This window comes from Lasioglossum baleicum, chromosome 5 (genome assembly GCF_051020765.1).
Source record: "Lasioglossum baleicum chromosome 5, iyLasBale1, whole genome shotgun sequence".
NCBI lineage: Eukaryota > Metazoa > Arthropoda > Insecta > Hymenoptera > Halictidae > Lasioglossum > Lasioglossum baleicum.
In genome coordinates this window covers 7,278,925-7,300,696 of record NC_134933.1, presented here as the reverse complement: position 1 = coordinate 7,300,696, position 21,772 = coordinate 7,278,925, and the positions used below count along the sequence as shown (strand labels likewise).

The window sequence follows — 21,772 nt, the reverse complement described above, 5'->3', positions numbered from 1 at the left end:
AAGTTGTTTTCAGCGGTATCTATATGTATAATCTGCGAAGAGTTGCCTTTACGGCAACTTTATTTAACGGGTTAAATCTTCATGATTCGGTTAAACATACAATTACACCGTCTGAATACCTTTTTATTTAGAGGATAGTAGAGTTGGTTCATTGATTCTCCGGTTCGTTAAATATGTATTTCGATATCGCGCCCCTGGGTTCCCCATAAAAATAGAATATCGAGGTTCATGTCTGCACGACATTGGCCTAAATACTTTCTCCAAAATGCAATCGAATATAAATAACTAAGATGCCACGGGATACGCTGGAAATCGTCATGCGCTTGTGTTCGTCAAGGCTCGTAATTGGTTTCACTTTCGCGTAAACACTTTGATGATTTCTTTGCTTCGCGTACGTGCCCGTTCCGCCGTACAATATTGCGTTACTCGATAACACCTATTCTCGTGTGCCATTCTAACCTAAGGACTTTTAACTTCGTTAACACGGTTAGGATTATCTTCTTTCGCGTTGAACTTGCGACGGGGCTAAATGGGACTGCCTCGCCGCGCCGTCAACCGTAAATAACTGCAATCCAATTGCGACCAATAGCAATTACAAAAAAATTATTTACTATTTCCAACGTCTCAAAGAAAGTCAATGTTGATAAAGTTGTTCAGTTTTCAAAGATGTACGAAAAATGTCCGAAGAGACATTAGAACCGGCAATGACCTTTCGCTCGCAGCCACAATTAATCTGCCGAATAATGGAAAATCGGTGCAAGACCTTTGTGTCTGAACCGCTCGGCCTCACGTCATTATTATCATCGTTGAAAGTTGAAACGAGTCTCGGACGTTCCCCGTGATTCCCCGTGGCTCTCTCGTGTGTAGCAGTTTCGCTCTAATATATGCGCACCGTAGTCGTCAACATTTTCGACATAAAAACATTTCAATCCGGATGAAAGGAGCGGGAATCGCGAAAGAAAAGGCAAAGTAGAGGCAGCGTGGGAGGGAGAAGAATGTTGTAGGTGCGAGAAAGAGACGGTAGGAAAAATAAGAGAGAACCGAGAGGAGGCAGAGGAGGGAGAGATGGAAGAGAGAGAGAGAAAAAGAGACAGCGGCATTATAACGCGTTCGCATTCAGTCTGCCAGCGGCGTTCGTAGTAGTTTGTACCAGTCGTATTCCGCCTCTTCTTTTCGAGTTACTTTTATTGTTTTCGTTTCTACGGTTTTGTTTTTTCCGGTTAGTCCTTTTTCGCCGGTCAGTCGTATGAACCAAACGAAAAGGAAAAAGAACGCGGGGCGTTTTATAGCCGCGACGCGGTTCTCCGATCGCCGATAACGATGTGCTTCTTTTCCTTTTAAGCCAAGCGTGTGGTTGCCGCCGCAGCTCCTTCGCATACTCCCGATGGCATGAGTAAGGGTAAGGGAACGGAACGATTTACTTCTTTCGCAACGGTGATTCCCGGCTAGACACGGTTTCGACGTCGTGAATCAGATTTTCGAGGAAACGCGGAATTCCCGCGACAGTTCGCGTGTGCGACCGGTCCGCTCGGTGAAAGTTGATCGGATACGTTTTTCCGCCGCACCGGTTCCGCGACACGATCTTCGGCTCCTTGCTCGATCCGCTCGGTCCATTTGTCCCATTCGAATAAGCAATCGTTCGAAATGTTCTCCGGGGGCTATTCTTCGGGATAAGTATCGTATTATTTAACCCTTTGCACTCGGAGCTATTTTAACTGGAAAATTAAACATTTCTTCCTCGCTAGAATATTTCCATTACCTATAATCAGGGCCCGCTCTGGGACTGGGGAGGGAGGCAACTCGGACATTTGTCCGGGGCGAGAAATTTAGGAGCGTCATTTTGGTTGTGGTGTGAGAAAAATATTGACGTGTTAAATACCCAATTAATAGAAAATTTGCTTTTATTAAAATAAATGCTTTTATTAACCCTTTGCACTCGAATGGCGACTGTAAGGCGCCAGTAAAAATTGCCATACAATTATTCAAAACAGTTTTAATATTATTAAATTCGTCTGTTTTCTATAAATTGTGAAGAGCTCAACTGTTACATGAGAAAACTGGTTGAATTTCATGTGCACAATGTAAAAAAGATTACATAGAATAAAAATGATCTGGGTCGAAAGAAATGATTTTAATTTTCGAATTAAAATTGCTTCGAACGCAAAGAGTTAAAATTTAAATGAAATGATTTGATTTTTATTGAAGATAAAAGGTATGTACCTTTATTTAAAAAATATATATATGTATTCTTAAGGGGCGACAATTTGTCTTTTTGCCCGGGGCGACGTAACCGCTAGAGCGGGCGCTTTAATTGATTTGATATACCGGTATATTTAATAATGTAAACAATATTTTGAATAGTGGTGCAGCAATTTTTAGTGTTGGGGTTAAGAAACACAGCGGCTGCGAAATCTTAGAAAATATTGCCACACTTGAGCGGATTCTTCGCCGCACTTGTACACCGCGGTCAAGTACACCTTGCGTGCATCCCGCCGCCGTGTGTATCATTACATACACCAGTAATTATGAAGATCGTCTGTCATTTTGAACAATTTGTGAATCAAACATAAAAAAAATTAGTCAATGTATCAATTATTCCGTATTGCGTCAGTTAATATTGCGACATCGCGACGATGTAGTACAATTTTTACGAAACGCGGTTGGAAGCTGCACGAAGAAAGCAGCGACCACGCAAAAGTAACGTGAATCGTTGAACAAATGCGTTCAATGCTGAAATACAAGATTTTTTACGTTCACTCACATCATTGATACCTTCAATAATATAAATTACTTTGCTGTGATCGTCCACGATCCATGTATTCTCCTTCGATAGATTATTTTAAAGATAGGAGAAGCTCGATCATCGCTGTCCTTCATTTCTGCTGTTTCGTGCTGTTTCACACTTGACACGTAATGAATACATAAAATAAAATCAATAGCGCATTCGTTCGGTTGTTTGAATGCGCTAATTGTATTTGTTTTGGTTAAAACCCATCGCAGAAAGAGACCCTAAAGCGTCCTAAACCTAATATGTACAGGGTAAAACAGGTCAAGGCAAAAAGATTTTAATTCCCCGTGTTAAAAGTTCATAAATATCAAGCAGCATGAAACTTCACGTTAGCTTCACGGGGTAAAAGTATTCGGAAAATTTCGATTAGGTGTTAATGCGACGTAATTTACAAGTTTATGCAAAGAGGGTTTACCTAGCCAGCCGCATCAGCGAGTGATCTATCGTGTTCGTACAGGCGCTCGCTACTTTTACCCGCGAGCGCAATGCATTATTCGTTATAGTAATCAATTAAGACATACCGGACGACTGACGATGTTTGATCTTAATGAATTGACGCGACGACCGAGGAACACATGTGTTAGGCTGTTTTAATCTGCCGCGAACGTTTACAATCCGTGGCAAGGACAAGCCAATTTGCTGCCTCAATGATATGATCACAGCGCTAAATTGAGTACATTGGCAGCACTAATTAACGGGCCTGTGTAATGTATGCGGATTGTTTATCAGGACGAGAAAAACGCGGCTGAAAAACGACGCGCACCAATCCGGTTAATTAAAACATTCTGCCCGATTTGATGACCAGTCGCGAATGTTATCGTCCGCGTTCCATGTTATCGTCGCGTACTCGTCTTACACCGTTACATAATAATCTTTTTAACGGCAAACCGACCGCGCGTCGAACACCCGTGGGTGGTTCGTGAACTTGTCTGCTCGCTCGGGGAACTGCAGACTCGTGCACTCGATTAACACTTTCATAAACTTTCATGAACTGAACGGACACTTTTTATCTAGTCTTTTTATTTCACCAGCTACAACTTACAATTTTAAAAAGTTCATATTCGATTTTCAATTTGATTTTGTTGAAAATGTACGTCTTGACGTGTCCCTACATAACTATTAGGTTGTCCAAAGAGTTTCTTTCGCAACGCGCACATTTAATATTGTTACATCGCACAAGTATTAGGCTATCTGAAAGGGTCCCATGGAAATCAGCGACACAAATTTCCCCGACACGGTTTTCACCGACAACATTTCACCGATTCCAGATTTGACCGACAATAACTTTGGCCGACAACGAATTTGATCCACAACGACTTGAGACGACCACAGTATGATAATACATATAATACATATGATAATACATACTGTGGTCGTCTCAAGTCGTTGTGGATCAAATTCGTTGTCGGTCAAAATCGTTGTCGATCAAGTTCGTTGTCGGCCAAAGTTATTGTCGGTGAAATGTTGTCGGTGAAAACCGTGTCGGGGAAGTTTGTGTCGGTGATTTCCATGGGACCCATCGGAAAAGTCCGTTTCCTCTGTCCGTTTTAATAAACAGATGATCACGTTGTTTGTATATTGTATACAGTCCTCGACAGAATAATAAGACGCCTAGTATATTTTTAAATTCCTTTTATTTAAAGGTGGAAAATGTACACTCCGTTGTATCCTGTATATTACATACATAGACAACCCCTTTTCACGTCCTTAGGGGTTGAATTTTTTAAAATGCCGAAATAGGTGTTCGATTAATTATATCAAAGATCAAGTTTCAAGCAAATCCGACCACAAATAAAATATTCCTCACACAAACGTTTCAACCCCTTTTCACCCCCTTAGGAGTTGAATTTCGAAATATCCTTTCTTATTCCTTGTATTAGATCATAAAGGAAACATCTGTGCAAAATTTCAGCTTTCTAGGTCCAAGGGTTTAGCCTGGGCGTTGATGAGTCAGTGAGTCAGGACTTTCTTTTTATATGTATACTATTTCCAAAGTAAACGTGTAAAATCTTAGGATTGTGTCGCGTACCATAGCAAAATGTAACAATATTAAACGTACGCATTCCGATAGAAACTTTCCGGACAACCCAATATAACATTTTATCTCGGAATAGGTAAAGCTTAGCAAACCGATCCAACGAAGTATCGTGGAGAGGCAGTGGCCATCAACTAAATCGTGGATCAATGGACGAGTCCGCTGTTCAGAAACCAGACTGTCAGCCGCTCCAGTCGCCGAAACTTCAGTCGAAAGACGACCGACAAAATTCGAAACTGAACAACAGCTTGTCAACGAACAATGCGGATCTGCTGAAGGTTCCGACGCGGAAGCTGTCGGTGTTCTGTCGATCGTTCGACGTGATCGAGGCCAAAGATCAAGAGAACACGCTCGAATTCCGTCGGACGTCCAGCAATCCCTCGGTCGCGGTCGGTTCGAACGACATGCAAGATGAAGGATCGAGGAGCAGAGATGATTCCCGTGAAACGAGTCCCTGCAGGAAAGGTTTCGTTAACAGTTGCCGATCGTTGATCGAGAACGGTAAATTCGTCAACAGCGAGAATGATTGTCTCAGCGAGAGACCGAGCAGTCCTCGATGCTTTCCATCGAGGAGATCACCGGTGATGGAACCGAAGCTGCCTCGTGCCAGTGACAACGTCGTCGACAGTCGTTCGTCGATCAATGAAACGTCCACCGAAAAACAACCGATGCTGGAAAACGGAGGACCGAAAGTAAGATTCGGTTGGAGTAGCGCGCATACACATATCTAGAGAGAATTGACTCTTAACGGCCGCGCGTTCTCTCGGAAGAGTATTTAGGTCCAGGCTTTATTTTCACAGTAAACCAAATATTCACGGTAAATCAAATGACTCGCCTTGAGACGTCGCTACCAATCGCTGCGAAAATATTTCCGTTCCGAATTCTTAGACCCGGTGCAATCGTCGTTCATATTCCGCTAGATAACCGCGGGAGTCCCAGCGGATTGTTGGAAAAATTATTCATTCGTTAAGTGAACCTTCGCGCGTCACAGACATGTCGCGATCGCGATCTTGCGGTTTACTTCGAGACAGTCGTATTCATTTTGTACACTTTCCTATTCAATGATAGAACTTCCCATTTCTTGGATGTACGACTACGTAGATCATAAAGATACGCTTTTAAGAGAATTACGCAATATTCGAAGACTCCGTGACTTCCACGTAATAAATTGTTTTATTATTCCGTGAGAGAGGTACGTTGCATTTGAGAAAAGATTTGAACAGAGAAGAATGCATTCGCAGGAACAGATGCTGGCAGCGAACGTGTAAAAGAACGTAAACGGCAGGACTTGCAAATTAACCGGATACTTAAGAAACATGACATTGACATTTGACATACAGCAGAAGTACGCCGTACCCGCTTATCTAATTTTTTACCTCTCCTACGACTCTTAGTTATCGCTGAATTGTTATAAAATACATATTTAGCTTATAACATTATACCACGCACTGTTTAGTCTGTACCGAACTGTATAATCTATACTAGTAAAATACTAGTAAATGAGGGGTTAAAATTATAGAATAAATTAGTAAATTATGAAATTTAAGGAAAAAATTGAATACGAGTATAAATTAGTAAAATAAAATTTAAAATTGAAAGGGAATTTTAAATTATAATATAAATTAGTAAATTTATTATTAAATTTATGAGAAAGATTTAATATTAGAATGTAAATTAGCAAATTTATTATGTAATTTAAAAGGAGGGGTTAAAATTATAGAAGAAATTAGTAAAATTATGAAATTTAAGGAAAAAATTTAATATGAGTATAAATTAGTAATTACCTCATATTTCGTAGGTTCTCCCTATGTTGTCCCGATTTATATATTTCATTTTGCATCTACGTTAAAGCCTTGGTGTAAGAAAATCGAAATCATAGGATCTACGAAAAACGAATATCCCGAATATCTGCTAATCCAGTTACAAAACTTCCTTATTTTTCATGATTTTTTTATGGGACTTTCGCCAACTTATTTGTGGCATTTTTCTTATTAGAACGACAATAAAAACGACATAATTTGAGCTGCATTTCGGCGAGGTGCCAAAAAGATAGTAGAACCACAGGATCTAAGAAACAGCACGGAGGGTTTCACTTAGAATTTATATCAAGGCTTTAGCGTAATCCACGCCGGTCCGTCAAGAGTCAAAGCAAATTTCCTCGCTCGTAATGGTTCCCATTTTCGATCAGAGCGTCGACAAAAATGTCGCCAACTCTTCCACAGAGGTAGATCGTCTTCCATCGGCCAGCAAGAGCGCGTCGTCCAGTGAAAGCATAGAAAATTACAGGGTGGAGAAGGATCTCGGGTTTGGACAGAGTCAACAAGCAGCGGCTGCGAGCGATGGTAAATTTTGCGGGGAATTCTAGAAAACTAAAAATATGATAATTGTATATTTATCGGGGTGCCTATACTCTCGTTCGCAGATCTGGTCAAGATCAAAGATCAGGCGTGTCCGCCGACGTTTGTGGACGCGTCGAGTGCCGGTCGCAGAAAATACATAGCAGTCGGCGTCGAAATGTCGAATCACGAGGATAGCTCGACCGGATCCGAGAGCGAGGACGAAGCAATCGAGGAAAATGGTGGACTGGAAAGGATCGAGGAGACGAGGAACGACCGATCGCGACCTCCATCGTCCTTCTCGATCGCCGAGCTTCCAGGAGAACCGGATTCGATTCAGATCACCGACGGAGAGAAGACGGATGACCTTGCCCAGACTAACCGAGAGAAGCAACAAGTTGGTAATCCTTATGCTGCTGTTCTTTAGTATGTTGTAGACGATAATCGTCGTAATTGTCAAAATTGCCGAGTGCAATGGTCGTTCGAATATCAGCGAAACAGCTCTCGTTAGAAAACGACCTTGAAATCCCATCAACAAGTCCATGCACAAATTTGCGTACAACTTTTGCTGATTATTAGACTGCGGATCTTGTACATTTATGAAGAAATTGGTTGTAAAACAGTAAAAGATTTTAAAAATTCAAGAATGTTGTAACGTTGCTTTTAATGTAACAAAGTCGTTAAGGGATAAAATCAATTTTTATGTTATTTCTGCTTCCCACAATCAATGCAAAACATTTTTATTTTGCATAAAGATCCGCAGTCTACTGACTATACAATGTAACGAAAATGTTCGAGATAAACTTGTCATCTCACCCAACATGTTTTGATCGAACAAATCAATTTTCTCTATTGTTTTCCTGGTAAAATCGAATCGCACTCCAGTGCTCATAAATTGAGAAACGTGCTCGAAACACGATAATCGATTTCTTTGTTTCGCATGTGAAGTCCAGTTCTCCCACACAATATCGATACAAATTGAATTACGCCGCGCAATACACGCGACGCGGCGTTACCTAATATCGTTCACAAACACAAAAGTTAAACAATTTTTATTTGAATATCGCAGTGTGATACGATGTTTAGAATGTCTGGCGATGCTGAAGGTCAGGATTAGGTTTGGGTTAGGTCTCCGTTGCAAACGCAGAAACGTTTACCATTTCCTTCCTGTTTCAATTCGGCTGCGTTTCGTTTCGCAAGCTGCGCGAGCCGCAAAAATTCGATGTCAAATTGCGTCGTAAACTCATCTGGAGTCCAAACATCTATGTATACTCGACTCTTTTTGTTCCGTGTCTGTTTATTTTCATTCGAACCGTTGACACGACGTCGACAATAAATTCACGATCCGATTGCCCAAACGCGCGCGAAAAATCTACTCTTGACTCTTGACAGAAAGTAGAATATCAACGCTTCATCAATTTCTTCTTCATTTAAAAACGTGTTTAAATGAATATTATTAAATTTCCCGAATCTCGCCATTCGAAATGTCACCAATTCGTTCTTCAAATTTTCAAATAATGTAATTCAATTGATGTATGGAAGGGGAACGAGAATTATCTCGAACAAGCAAGAATCTTGATCACCGCCCGAAATTCCGAATATTTGATGCAGCCTGGATCATTGATGCACCACACGGTCACACTACATCCGGTGATCTATACCGTCCGATAGGAAAAATAATATTTACTCCAGAAGCCGCGCAGCCCGGGATATATTAGGTGTACTAATAAATAATCGACTATTTTCATAATGAGATGGCGGTGCAGGTTGGTTAAAAATAAAACACAGGTCGGAATCTTTTATTTGGGTAAGGTGTTGATGGAGAATGTGTCGTCGTCGTCGCCCTTTGCGTTGGTGGGTTGATCGAAGTGATCCATTCTGTCCGAAACGAATCGTAAGAATCCGGGTAAAAATAGATCACTTATTGGCACACCTAATACCACTAGGAAGTGAGGGATTTGAGTAACGGACGCCGGAGACTATCGTCTGGAAGACCGATCGCGTGGTCGGGTATTTATAGGCGTAATCGTCGAAAAAACCGAATAGTTTAGGAACCAGGGCGGAAGCGTTCGGAAAAAGCATGCATTCGATCTTATCAAACCGCAGAGATTCTTCGCTGCGAGACGATCTTTGTCCGAGGGCGATTGCAAACAGTACCATCGAGCAAAACGACATTGCGGTTGCAGCAAACAGGAGGAGCAAGTCAATGAAGAAGACCAGTTCCGAGCTTTTCCTAGCTTCGCGGATTGCCGATTGCAAAATATGGGCTTCGCGAACTTCGATGAAACGAGTAATCTGTACAGGTGAGTGGAGTGGAACCAAGGACGTTGAATTTTACTTTTGAATATCGTTTATTGCAATATTGATCGATGCGACTGTCATGTACTCTTTGTACCTTTTGTGGAGAAAATAATGGCAACCTTGTAAACGGAGAACGTAATTGATCGTAATTCATTTCAGGGACAACCTTGTCTCGTCGGAAAGCGAGCTAGAGGTAAGCGACCGATGGAACAAATGAAAACTAAAAGTTACGGTTTGTTTGATAAACTTGTTTCAATTAAAGCGGAAGTACATCGCATTTTCGATCGGGCTCGGCACGGATAGGATCACTTTGCAACGGAGAGTGGCGATGTCGCGAAGACAACGAGACCTGTCGGAACAGAACTTCGAAGATGAAATTCAGAAATTACAAGAGGAGATAAAGGTATACAATATAATTCCGTATACATATACATATATTCCGTAGCGATAACGGCTTACAAAATGAGTAATGAACACCGAAGCCTAGAGGTAGCGATTCGAAGCATGGAAGTCCCTGACATTTCATGTTATTCGAGCAACCTGCTATTATTCTAAATTCTAAATACTTTGTTGAACATGAAGTATCTTTTCGTGCAGGATCTGTCACGTTATTCCTTGCACACGGATGGAGAGTCAATGGAAAGAGTGGAAAGGGTCCGCCACAGGTTGGACGTAGTGAAAACGTGCGCGTGTAAAATCTCCTCCGCCGCTGAAACACTTGGAGCGGTTCTTCAGGAGCAGAGGATCTCCCCAGAAATTTTCGTAGCCGATAGATATCTTCAGATATTGCGTACGAGGTGTGATAACTTGTCTACGGAAATTGCCGAGATCAAGTAAGCCCTTCATCTTCGTTAAATCATTCTTTCTCCGGCGCGGCGGGAGCAATAATTATAGGGGAGATAATTAACCCTTTGCGGACAAAGATCTATAAATTCGTCGAAACGTATTATTCGAATCAATGAGAATTATATCGATAAAGATATAAAATCTTGATTTTCAGGCGAATTTTATTGATGCACAACATTGTGATCGAAGAAGACTCGGGAGAGATATACGACGTACCTCTTCAACCATCGCGATACAGAAATGGATCGTCTTGGAGTAACCGTACAATGGTGCGAAAATAATTCTAAGAGTCTTGTACTTGCACGAGAGAAGCGATAACAACTTTTATAATTCAAATATTTAAGCAACCGCCCACGGAAATATCATTTTCAGGAACTCGATTTAAATTTTGCATCGTGTTGGGTCACAAATTAGTTTTTAACTATTCATGATGTTCACGTATGCGCATTATTCATAAATACTTATAAATAATGTATAAAGTGAGCATAGGCAGGTGAAACGCTTTTACATACGTACAATATGCGAATATTACCCCATAAAATCCAGTAACGTCTGTGTTATAATAACACGAATGAAATTATATAAATGACTCAACTCTTCGTTTCAGATGGCAAGAAGAAGAGCAAGCATTGCAACCATTTCGCGGCCTTTAACGTCACAAGATGTAACGAAGGTAACGTTAATAAATAATTCTTTGAATTTTGTACTCGATATGTTCACGTTAATTTATGTTTAGGATTGTCCCAGACAACGTAACTCATCTGTTTCCGGTAGAGTCACCATAAGGAAGTCATCTTGGTGCTCTGAGATGATGTGGGAAAATGACAAACAAGCTCGAAAGGAGTATGTATTTTTGCATTATTAATAGCATTTCCCATATAAAAAATTAAAGGCCACCTTCGCTCCTACAAAAATAGTGCAAACACAACAAATATTTTCCTCTCTAATTTCTTTCTAATATTTTTTATTTGCTAATTTTATTAGCAGTTCTAACAGCGTTGTCGAGTTACGGGACATCACCGAACAGACTGAATCGAGAAGGAACTCCCGTGAAGAGAATAATAATCTCTTGAGACACGATCAAGTCGATAATATTGACACCATAAATCACGAGAGTGTCGATAACATAAACGATGAAGATTGGCCATCAAAGGGGTCAACGTGTCTTTTAGAATCTAGAATCGTTGAGAAACAATTAGTGCCATGGTAATTATACACATCTGAACTGTAATAAAATACTACCGTATAAAGAGCTAGTATTTTTAGAAGTATTTAATTCTCTGTTTTAGTATACGAACAGCCGAACCCCTACGAATAACAACAAATTTTCAGACATGGCGACCGGGAATTTGGTACATATTATTTTTCCTCCTTGGATTTTATGTAAATTACATTACAATGTCAGTTGTCGAGAGTAAGGCAAACGTGTCGTAATTTGTCCTTCCACGGTGCTACAGTATTAGCAGTACAAGCTTGTATCGAGTGTACTGATATTAACGAGGAAAAGTAATAAAAGACCTAAATGTACAAATATATCGCATTTAATTTTCTTCAGCTTTAATTTAATATATTACAAACCGTCGACCGTTCCGATACACACGAGCGAATTATTCTTATTGTAATAACGTAGGGAAAGAATACTCGAGCAGTGTGTTGAGTATATTTGTGGTGGTTCCATGTCAGGTACTACATTTGATGAATTACTGAAAAGAAAATATAGAAGTTTGAAGGGAGAATTACAGAATGTAAGAACAATTCTTTCATGACAAGAATTTCATTTTACTAAACCAAGATACCTATTGAGGATTTTAATATGATCATGAGTAGGCCATAAACGAATAGTGCCGTCCAGACTTCCACTGGCAATGTACTGGCCATCGAAGCTCCAGTCTAAATTCATAACCGTGTCTTCGTGGCCTTTAAGTTCGGTTAACAGCGCATTGGTCGCTAAATCCCAAACAGAGATAGATTTGTCATCACCTAAAAACACAATTCGATTGGATTATATTAGATGATAAAACTTTACTACGTATTTTCATTTCTGGAAACGAATTGTGGCAATGCATTTGTGATCCTGATATTTAGTATAGTATGAAAATATCTTTTACCAGCAGCTGCCAAATACTTTCCGTCCGGACTAAAAGCTAAACTATAAATCGTCGACTGTGCTCCAATATATACCCTCAACAAATTCCCGTCATCTTTGTCCCATAATCTGACAGTCTTATCGGCAGACCCAGTCGCCAAATATCGAGCGCTTGGGTGAAATTTTACACACTGCAAAAACAAAATTACGCTAGCCGTTAATTCATATATTTATACATATGAAAACTGTGTTCAAGCGTTCTTGTGTGTGATTTCTGTTTATAGAATACGTACATTTATATCTAGAAAGTGACCAGCAAATATGCGCAATGGAAATATTCTATCTAACGACCATAATTTGGCGGTTCTGTCGTGAGAACCAGTCGCCACATATAAATTGAATACGCTAAGATCCATGCACCATATAGGATAACTATGACCGCTGAAACAAATAATTATTATTCACTGCGTTAACAGCATTATTAAATAAATAAATGTTTTGTTTAAATTGCATATTGGATGCGTTGACATAAAATATACGTAAATACCTATAAATCGCGGCACACGTGTAATCGTTAAGTCTCCACGCCCTCATGTCTTTATCACTAGATACGGAAAGTAATATTTCTGATTCTGGAATAAACCTTAGATCATGTACAATATCTGTGTGTCCTCTAAGTATCACTGCCCCTCCTTCAGTCCTTAAAGAAAGCACAAAAACTTATATTCCGTATAGATGCGATGAAACAGTCTATTGCGCAGACGTTTGCGATTTACCGAATGAAAAAATTATTAAACTTACGTTCTGTCGCCAGATTCATAAAATTTATCTAAAAATGGATTATCAGAGGCAAACGAGAAGGAGGGTTCTTCGTGCTTTGGCTTAATTAATACTGTTTCATTTATACCCCATAGCCTAATCTCTGTGGTGCTAAATCCTACTGCTAATTTATCCATATTTGGTGGAATTATACCGCTACTCGCACTGCAATAGTAAAGAATGTTAATTTTTGTCCGAATATATCTGAAAGTTATATTTATACGCAATTACTTTTCGATAGCGTTGTTCACTGCAAATATTCGTAAAGGTTGATGCGCATTATTTCGAATTAATCTTATCGCTTCTTGTAATTCTCGCATTTCACGATCAGCTCCGGTACCCGACGGCTGCTCTACGTATCCATTTATTCCTACGTCGCATCTTAAACCACTTTCTTCGGATCCTTCCGTGTCTGTTTCAGGCACATCCATTTTTTTAATTATTGTCAGGTGTGTATTTATTATCTAAACAATGAAATTAATAAAGTTACAGACAATCGTGCTCGAACATTTATACGCGTGTAATATTTAACTCGATACTACTTCGTTACCTGCATTAATATAATGTGTCCGTGCTTCGAAAGAAACTGCTGAAGACACAAATGAGCAACATCAGACATATCGACTTTATATTTTCTAGTTCTAAATGAATTGACTAAAGGTCTCAGTTCAATATCTTGTACCGAATATACGCTAGACAGCTCTTCTAAAAAGTCTTTCTCGGTTTCGCTATTAAACTCGTTTTGATGTGATTTTAAAAACTGAATGGCTGCTTGTTTGTTACCAGCATGTAGCATCTCTAGATACAAGTGACAAAACACAGGGTATAAAAGCCCCTTTAATTCCATTTTCAATTTATCGTTGAGTGCAATATTTACCCACATCTTTAATCTAAAACAAATCATACGTGCACTGTATTAAAACAAGAAACAAATAAATCGATTTACAAGCAGTTTCTCTTATAAAACCACATGTTCAAGAATTCAAGATATTATAATAAAAGGATAAAATGTGAGTGAACCAAAGACTATACCGTTGATACGCTTGATCTGCAGCAGCAACATCAATGCTAATAGCACTAAAAACAATGGAGTTGTCTTGAGACGTAGCAGAGGCAACAGTTGCATTCAGAGTCATTTCATCGCTGGTTCGACAATGAATTTGATTAGTTTTACAAAACACCTCACTAGTCTGCAATGGTTAAAGGATCAGTAGAGGTTATATTGTGTTTACTTACTGCATTTCAATATTAAATACATTTCTTGAAATAAAAGTAGGAATGCAGCCTGCCTGGTAATGACGTCGTTTCAAATATGACTCGATTGACGCGTTAATCAATTCACTTTTCAAACGTTTCATCTTTTTGGTATTACACGTTGGTTACATTCAAAAGTTTTGAAAGGCTCGACCATAAGAAACGTGTGTCGAACTGCAAAAACTGTCAGGTCAGAAGTACGTTGTTTCAGCAACTATTTCAAGCATGAATGGAATATAAACATTGATAAATATACGAATCATTTATACGAAGGTCAATGATATTTGTGAAAAGTATCAATTATGTGAATGTATATTTTCATCGATAAAGTAAACCGAGATCAACGAGGCTTCCACCGGTATTATTCGGCACATCTCTCTCATCTACCAATGCCCGTAATGTGTAAGACAAGGAGAGATTGAGTGTGCGACAAGGATAGGTAGAGAAACAGTGGCGCCATCTATGTGGCGGGATGGTGAACTAATTTCCCCAATCCTTCCCATGTGTAAGTTGCTCGTGCCACCTCTTTTTTCGCGGCGCTTCGAATCCCCTGGTAAGTAATAGGAGCACATGAAATCAAGGAGGTATCCGACAAAGACAGACTTATGCAATTTACAGAAAGCGACAAGGACAGACATAGACCGCTCTCACTCATCTATCGAATCAATCGATAATTCATTAATTACTCGCTTCACAGCAGCAATTAATCAACTTTAGCGATTGGAGAATACGAGGCGGACCTCCTGCTACTTTCACGTATAGTTTTTGATTAGATGTTGTTAGTTGTTAAATAGTTATTCACAATTTTCTGGATTTCTGTCCAGAAGTGAACTGAAAATTATTGACACCATCATAATAATAAATTATTTTCTCACTCTCCAGACATAATTTGTGAAGATTTATGATCGAAGAAGCTAGAATAGATCTCTGGCATCAATTCAGTAGCAATTATGTGTAGATCCGGCTCGTATTTAATTAGTTATTAACAATTTTTGCAGATGGTACTTGTTCCTCCTATGCCAGTAATGTGTAAGACAAGGAGAGGTTGAGTGCGGGAAAAGGACAGTGCGAGGCTCACTCGTGCCACCTACTCTCAAGGCGCTGCTAATCCCCTAATACTTACTCCTGATAACATGAAACTGTCAGAAAATTAATTTATAACTCGCTTTCCGATAATAATTTATAACAATTTATGGTCGGAGAATGTAGACTGGTTCATTAGTAACTTTCACAGTACATTCTTGCTTCTAATTGGTTTATAATTAAATAGTTATCAACAATTTTCCGGACCTCTGTTCAGAAGTGAACTGAAAATTATTGACACCATTTTATAAATAAATTGTTTTCTAACTTTCCAGACATAATTTGTGAAGATTTATGATCGAAGAAGCTAGAATAGATCTCTGGCAACAATTCAGTAGCAATTTTGTATAGATCTGACTCGTATTTAATTAGTTATTAACAATTTTTGCAAAGGGTACTTGTTCCTCCTATGCCAGTAATGTGTAAGACAAAGAGAGATTGAGTGCGGGAAAAGGACAGAGCGAGGCTCACTCGTGCCATTCGAGAGTGAGAGTGGTCTATATCTGTCCTTGTCGCTCTCCGTAAATCGCATAAGTCTGTCCTTGTCGGATACCTCCTTAATCTCATGTTCGCCTACTAGTAGGCCCTGGTAAGTACCAGGAGATTAGAATCCGCGAAGAAGGAGGTGGCACTCTTCAGTCCTTGTCGCACACTATCGCCGTCCTTGTCTTACACATGAGAAGGATAGGGAAAGTTAGTTCACAATTCCGCCACCATAGATGGCGACACTGTCGCGTCACTCTACCTATCCTTATCGCACACTCAATCTCTCCTTGTCTTACACATTACAGGCATAGGAGAAACAAATGCCCTCTGCAAAAATGGTTAATAACTAATTAAATACGAGTCAGATCTATACAAAATTGCCACTGGGTTGTTGCTAGAGATCTATTCTATCCTCTTCGATCATAAATCTCCACAAATTATGTCTGGAATGTTAGAAAACAATTTATTTATAAGATGGTATCAATAATTTTCAACTCATTTCCGGACAGAGGTCCGGAAAATTGTTGATAACTATTTAATTATAAACCAATTAGAAACAAAAATGTACTGTGAAAGTTGCTAATGGTCCAGTCTACATTGTCCGACCATAAAATTGTTACAAATTATTATCGAAAGCGAGTTATTAATGAATTTTCTGACAGTTTCATGTTATCAGGAGTATCAGGGGATTAGCAGCGTCTTGAGAGTAGGTGGCACGAGTGAGTCTAGCTCTGTTCTTTTCCTGCACTCAACCTCTCCTTATCTTACACATTACGGTGCATTACGGTACGGGCATTGGTAGATTAAACTAACCTTTCGGAAATCGTTAATAACTAATTAATTAGACCAAACTGAATCCCTAAATGCAATAGGAAGATTCGTGAAAGATCGGACTGTTTTCTCCGATTGTAACATGAATTCGTTTTCGATGCTGTAATATTTGTTTCAATGATTCTGGAAACTCTTTCAGCTGCAGCTTACATCAAAGGATAGGCGTAAGAATGAGAACAATTTTCATATTACATCGTATAAGGTATATTATTTATTATATATTATTTAAATACATTCAACATCGTCTTGACAACAGCATAGCAAAAATGTTTTTATTTAGACTTTAGACGCATTCCAAAATTTGTTGACATGTGCTAGGAGACATCCTAATAAAGAAACTTTATGTATTTAAATAGCAGACACTATTTGAACTATTTACATGAATATTACGATTTCGAAATCGAGAGGAAGTTCTTTTTTAAATACTGAAATAAGGTACAGAAAAGAAAATCGAATATTTTTTATTGTCATCATTAAATAAAGTAAGTTAAGTTATATACAGAAATTGATGTATTTAAAAAAAAACTAATTCAATCGAGATGAAGAATTAGGACAGGACAGTGAGCAAATTTGCAGTCACAAGCTGTCACTGTGACACCACAGATGTTCTATGAATTTGTCTTCGCCGCTGATGAATGGTATTATCACATTTGATTCTAATAATGATCTGGAAAATACATAAAAAATATAAAATATTTCATAATAGTATAATCGACCACTTTTAAAAAATTCATACATATAATAAGATAAAAATAAATGCTTACAAATTTGAGCAGAGTAAGTTTAGATCTTGGGGTACGACGTAACGTGTATCTGGATACAAACGGAGAAATGGATCATTCTCGTTATCGAAAATTTCAAATCCTTTTAATCTGTAATACGAAACATATATATTTTGCAGCAGTATTAATTAACTTTCGTTACAATATATAGCGATACTATACCTTACGATAAAATGTTTATGTTGCTGTTGTATCGATTGCTCTATATTATGTTTTGCCAAATCAAATATTGCGGTAAATGCCAAATCTCGAAAGTCGGAAATTTCATCAAATTTATATTCCCTGGAATTCTTTACGAGAAAACGACTTTTAAATTTTTTAGCAATTAGCAACCTGCTTGTTGGCGTATCTATCCAAATAATACGGCATCCTTTATTGAGCATTTCAGCAAACCAGTTGCAACCACCCATTTCAGCAACATAATTACATTCTGTTGCATTGTACCAATCGTGAACCTACAAAACAGGGAATGCATTAATTTTTTAAAAGTCTAATCTTTTGAAAGTTAGAGAAAATTTGTTACTTACGGAACACTGGCAAGCTCTGCCAAGTAGTTCTCGAAACTCTGCCATTAACGACATAAAAGATTCAGGACCTTTCGGATATAATAATACAATGTCTGTGCACATAGCAAGAGTATCTTTATCCTTCGAAACATTTAATAGATTGCTCTTCTTATGAACTTTCTGATTATTTTGGCCAGCAGTTATGCAGTGCTTTTTCCAGATATGCGTATTTACAATGTACACAAAGCTTACAGTCATAAATATTATCAATCCAGTTAACGAGGTAACAATTATTATCCAGTATATATAGTTACTTGTACCGTCTACTAATTTTGCCATATTGATAATATGGTTAACTGTTGGTATAGGGTAGCAATCTGCAGAAAAACTCTCGTTTATAACCTTTAAATTACTCGAATGAACAATTAATACAAAAATCAGATCAATAACTGTTTTTTACTTTTGTACGAAGGTTTCCATAAACTGTTGTCTTCGCATCTTTCATCGTTGATATTTACATAAAAACAGTAATGCCTATTCTTTATAGGTTTAATGTTAAATGCAATCAGTTTCCTATACTTTCCTCTAAATTGCTAAGAGAAAATCGAATAGAAAATTAGAATAGAATAGAAAATTTAATAATCAATCATCAGTAATGCAATAAACGATACATATCGGAAACAGAATTACCATAGACGTAGAATCACCAGGCGTACTGTCCTCAAATTCGTGGTATATTTCCTGAAACAAGATATTATAATTAAACAATATGTTTCAAATGCACAACAAGTTTTGCAATTGTGAAAGTATACCGAAATATTAAAGCTCCAATTTTTTCTCAGTTCATACACATCGCCATATATATCACAGTTCTCTTGACCAGTTGAATTGTCGATCAATCCTAATCCTAAATTCAATTCGGAAACCAGTGATACTGTGACATCTACCTCAAAGTAGAGGAATTCCCTACGAAAATTATATGTGAATAATAGCAGCTTATAACTTTAACAAGTTGTTTCTTCAGAATTTCTAATGAAACATCTTTGCTATGTCGTCTTGTATGTCTTAAAATGTTTTCGATCTTATTGCCAACTATTGAAATTAAACATACTCCGTTTTATTGAAATCCATACTTTGATATGTACACGTCAATTGTGGGATTGCGATCGTTGTGCGTTTATAATTTGTTTTCAAGAATTTTTTAAATGTATACTTCTCATGGCTGAAACTTGAAAATTGCATGGCATAACATGCTGTAAATATGTATCTGTAGCTTATATTCTGTAACAAAAATAAAATATAATATAGGACATGTATAATGTTTCATATACATTATATAACTGCAATCAACAATTTTATAAAAAACTTGAGTATAATTACCAAAATGGGAGCAGTATCTCTGCAAAAACATATTCTCTTTTCAGACATATGTACTTCAGTACGATTCAAGTTTTGAAAGTCATGACTTTCGCATTCCGTTTCATTAATTGACTCATTTGCTAATAAAGTTATCTTCGATATGCACTCACTTTTTGGTGGTACAAAGCTTATTTCTAAGCTAGCTGTGAACAATTGCCAAATCAGAGTATTATTATATATACAAAAATAGAATCATGGAAATGTCTAATTTGTGCCAACACGTGTGGTGATATTTAATAAAAAGTATAGACATGCAAATTGATATTTACCAGGATACTCGGTAGGTTCTCCATCTTTCGTGGTGAAATTAAAATTATTAGGTATTGTTTTTATATCTTCGTTTGTACATCTATCCAGGCCTAGGTCAACAGTTTCTGTTCTGCATCCTTTGGTATCACATATGATCTACATATCAAATTACATCTATTATGTTGAAATATATTTAATTTGTATTTAGATTAAACATACATAAGCAATACAAACACATAATCTATGAATGTAGCAAACTAGAATTGCTTAAAAATTTTAAAAACTGATTTCTGCATTACATACTCACATCACATTTGTCCAATCCCAAAACAGATAAACAGTTGCATAGGAGGAAAACGGCAATATGATAACCTTGATACATATCTTTATTTCAACAGACACTAATATATTGAATTGTAAAAGTTATCGAAAATTACCTATTCAATGTGTTTTTGTCCTATTATTTAAATTTCCCACAAATTCTCGCAGCAAGATATATACATATACATATACAGAATGAACACAACCTTATCATTCCTAACAGATTTTATCTGGAATGCTAAATATTAACATTATCAGTTTTTAATATATATATCATTTTTGGTGAGATCACAGAGGGCGACAAAACGTTTATTCTTCATTTCACTGCGCTCCGAAGAGAAAATGACAGAAAAAAAAATAAAACTTGAAACGAGTGACGATATGAGCATATACACATATGTATATATGCCAACGCGTAATATATATATATGTATATGCTGGCGCGTCATTTCTACAGCGCCGTTTTTAACTGCGGTTACAATCAAAGCATATTTTATTCATTATATAACTCATATTTGCTTCTTTTGAACAAAAAAAAAGTACAAGAGAAATATGTAAAATGATAAAATTTTACAGGAAAATAAGTATCAATAAGTATTGAGAATGTAATTATATAAACATCGTGGAAATACCGTTAGCGTATATTACCGTTATTAGGGATCGTATCTGACTTGTTTATCAAGGAAGGAAATCCTAAGGTTTAGGAAATCCTAATTATTCTTTTTCTCCATTGAGTGCAAGCGAGATATATGATTTCCGCGTTATGTTTATTGATCTTAATATATAGAATATTAAAATGACTTATAAGTCATTGACACATTGCTGCTACTATACTAGCTATTCCACATTTTTCGAAATCCTCTATTCCGATACTTTTAAGTCTTAAAATATCTTCGAGAGTGCGGGTTCCCGATATTTTCGGGTTCGTTCACACTCCCACTTTTTAATACACGAAGAAATAAGATAATACGAAAACTCCAAAGTACGTGCAAAATAATGTTAGAATTTTTATGTTTTACATGGCATTACATATTTATAGACATATACATACACTCTAACTTTCTTTAGATAGATCAGCTTCAAGATGATTACGAAAGAATTGATGAAGTGTGTAAACAAAAGTTTAAACACGCTTAACAATCTTTGGGTACTTATAATTAATAGTGCGCAAAATTGTAATAACGACTGGACTGCGGATATTTATTTATATGACAAAAGAAATATTACAATAATATTTCTCATCGTTTTTTTGCTACTTTCAGGGGTGACCTTGAGAGATTTGTATTTAAAAATAGAAAATTACATAAATATCCGCTGTTTGTTACTCATGGCCAATGAATGCTGAATAATAAATACTAAACGAAGCATTATCGTGGATAATTATATTATATATATTACGCCGCAGATAATGACTACTAAAGCTGCTTAAAAAAAACACTTTTTAAATATATCTACTTTACGGTTGTTTATATAAAGAGTATTGCTATCAATTCATAAAACTTATAGAACATACATGGCGTTTATGCAAATGTATTAAAAAGAAAACGAATTCTTACATATCTTTCACAGCCTCTCTAGCGTTCTTGCTAAAAGCTTACTTTTGACCGATTTCCAAAATGAAATACTGTAA

General features: G+C 37.5%; 3 protein-coding genes across 7 annotated transcripts; 1 reads left to right on the top strand and 2 right to left on the bottom strand.

Moving 5' to 3' along the window:
• Window positions 1-378: 378 nt before the first annotated feature.
• Window positions 379-11,839, top strand: LOC143208642 (uncharacterized). 2 transcript variants are annotated; one of them, XM_076423225.1, is made up of 13 exons: window positions 379-1,399; window positions 4,903-5,515; window positions 7,012-7,165; window positions 7,246-7,556; window positions 9,266-9,462; window positions 9,620-9,653; window positions 9,723-9,863; window positions 10,058-10,293; window positions 10,461-10,575; window positions 10,914-10,979; window positions 11,043-11,149; window positions 11,294-11,512; window positions 11,596-11,839. In XM_076423225.1, the coding sequence occupies exons 2-13, from the start codon at window positions 4,973-4,975 to the stop codon at window positions 11,738-11,740; spliced, it is 2,268 nt and encodes a 755-aa protein (XP_076279340.1). In that variant the 5' UTR covers window positions 379-1,399; window positions 4,903-4,972; the 3' UTR covers window positions 11,741-11,839. The 2 variants fall into 2 exon arrangements, with proteins under 2 accessions (XP_076279340.1, XP_076279339.1); XM_076423224.1 differs by having other exon boundaries at window positions 403-1,399; window positions 11,291-11,512.
• On the bottom strand, window positions 11,832-14,855 carry Wda (will decrease acetylation). Of its 3 annotated transcripts, none has more exons than XM_076423227.1 (10): window positions 14,448-14,855; window positions 14,244-14,354; window positions 13,762-14,101; window positions 13,443-13,675; window positions 13,194-13,376; window positions 12,940-13,092; window positions 12,686-12,833; window positions 12,415-12,583; window positions 12,103-12,286; window positions 11,832-12,009 (listed from the first exon to the last, which is right to left on the bottom strand). In XM_076423227.1, the coding sequence occupies exons 1-10, from the start codon at window positions 14,567-14,569 to the stop codon at window positions 11,877-11,879; spliced, it is 1,776 nt and encodes a 591-aa protein (XP_076279342.1). In that variant the 5' UTR covers window positions 14,570-14,855; the 3' UTR covers window positions 11,832-11,876. The 3 variants fall into 3 exon arrangements, with proteins under 3 accessions (XP_076279342.1, XP_076279341.1, XP_076279343.1); XM_076423226.1 differs by having other exon boundaries at window positions 14,244-14,401; window positions 14,468-14,855; XM_076423228.1 differs by having other exon boundaries at window positions 14,244-14,401; window positions 14,501-14,855.
• A 2,455-nt stretch (window positions 14,856-17,310) lies between these two features.
• Window positions 17,311-21,697, bottom strand: LOC143209039 (uncharacterized). 2 transcript variants are annotated; one of them, XM_076424175.1, is made up of 11 exons: window positions 20,129-21,697; window positions 19,842-19,977; window positions 19,534-19,715; window positions 19,265-19,434; window positions 18,966-19,119; window positions 18,844-18,894; window positions 18,614-18,746; window positions 18,175-18,530; window positions 17,810-18,102; window positions 17,630-17,737; window positions 17,311-17,532 (listed from the first exon to the last, which is right to left on the bottom strand). In XM_076424175.1, exons 1-11 carry the CDS (start codon window positions 20,201-20,203, stop codon window positions 17,442-17,444), a joined length of 1,749 nt encoding a protein of 582 aa, XP_076280290.1. In that variant the 5' UTR covers window positions 20,204-21,697; the 3' UTR covers window positions 17,311-17,441. The 2 variants fall into 2 exon arrangements, with proteins under 2 accessions (XP_076280290.1, XP_076280291.1); XM_076424176.1 differs by having other exon boundaries at window positions 19,842-19,958; window positions 20,259-21,697.
• Window positions 21,698-21,772: the final 75 nt, after the last annotated feature.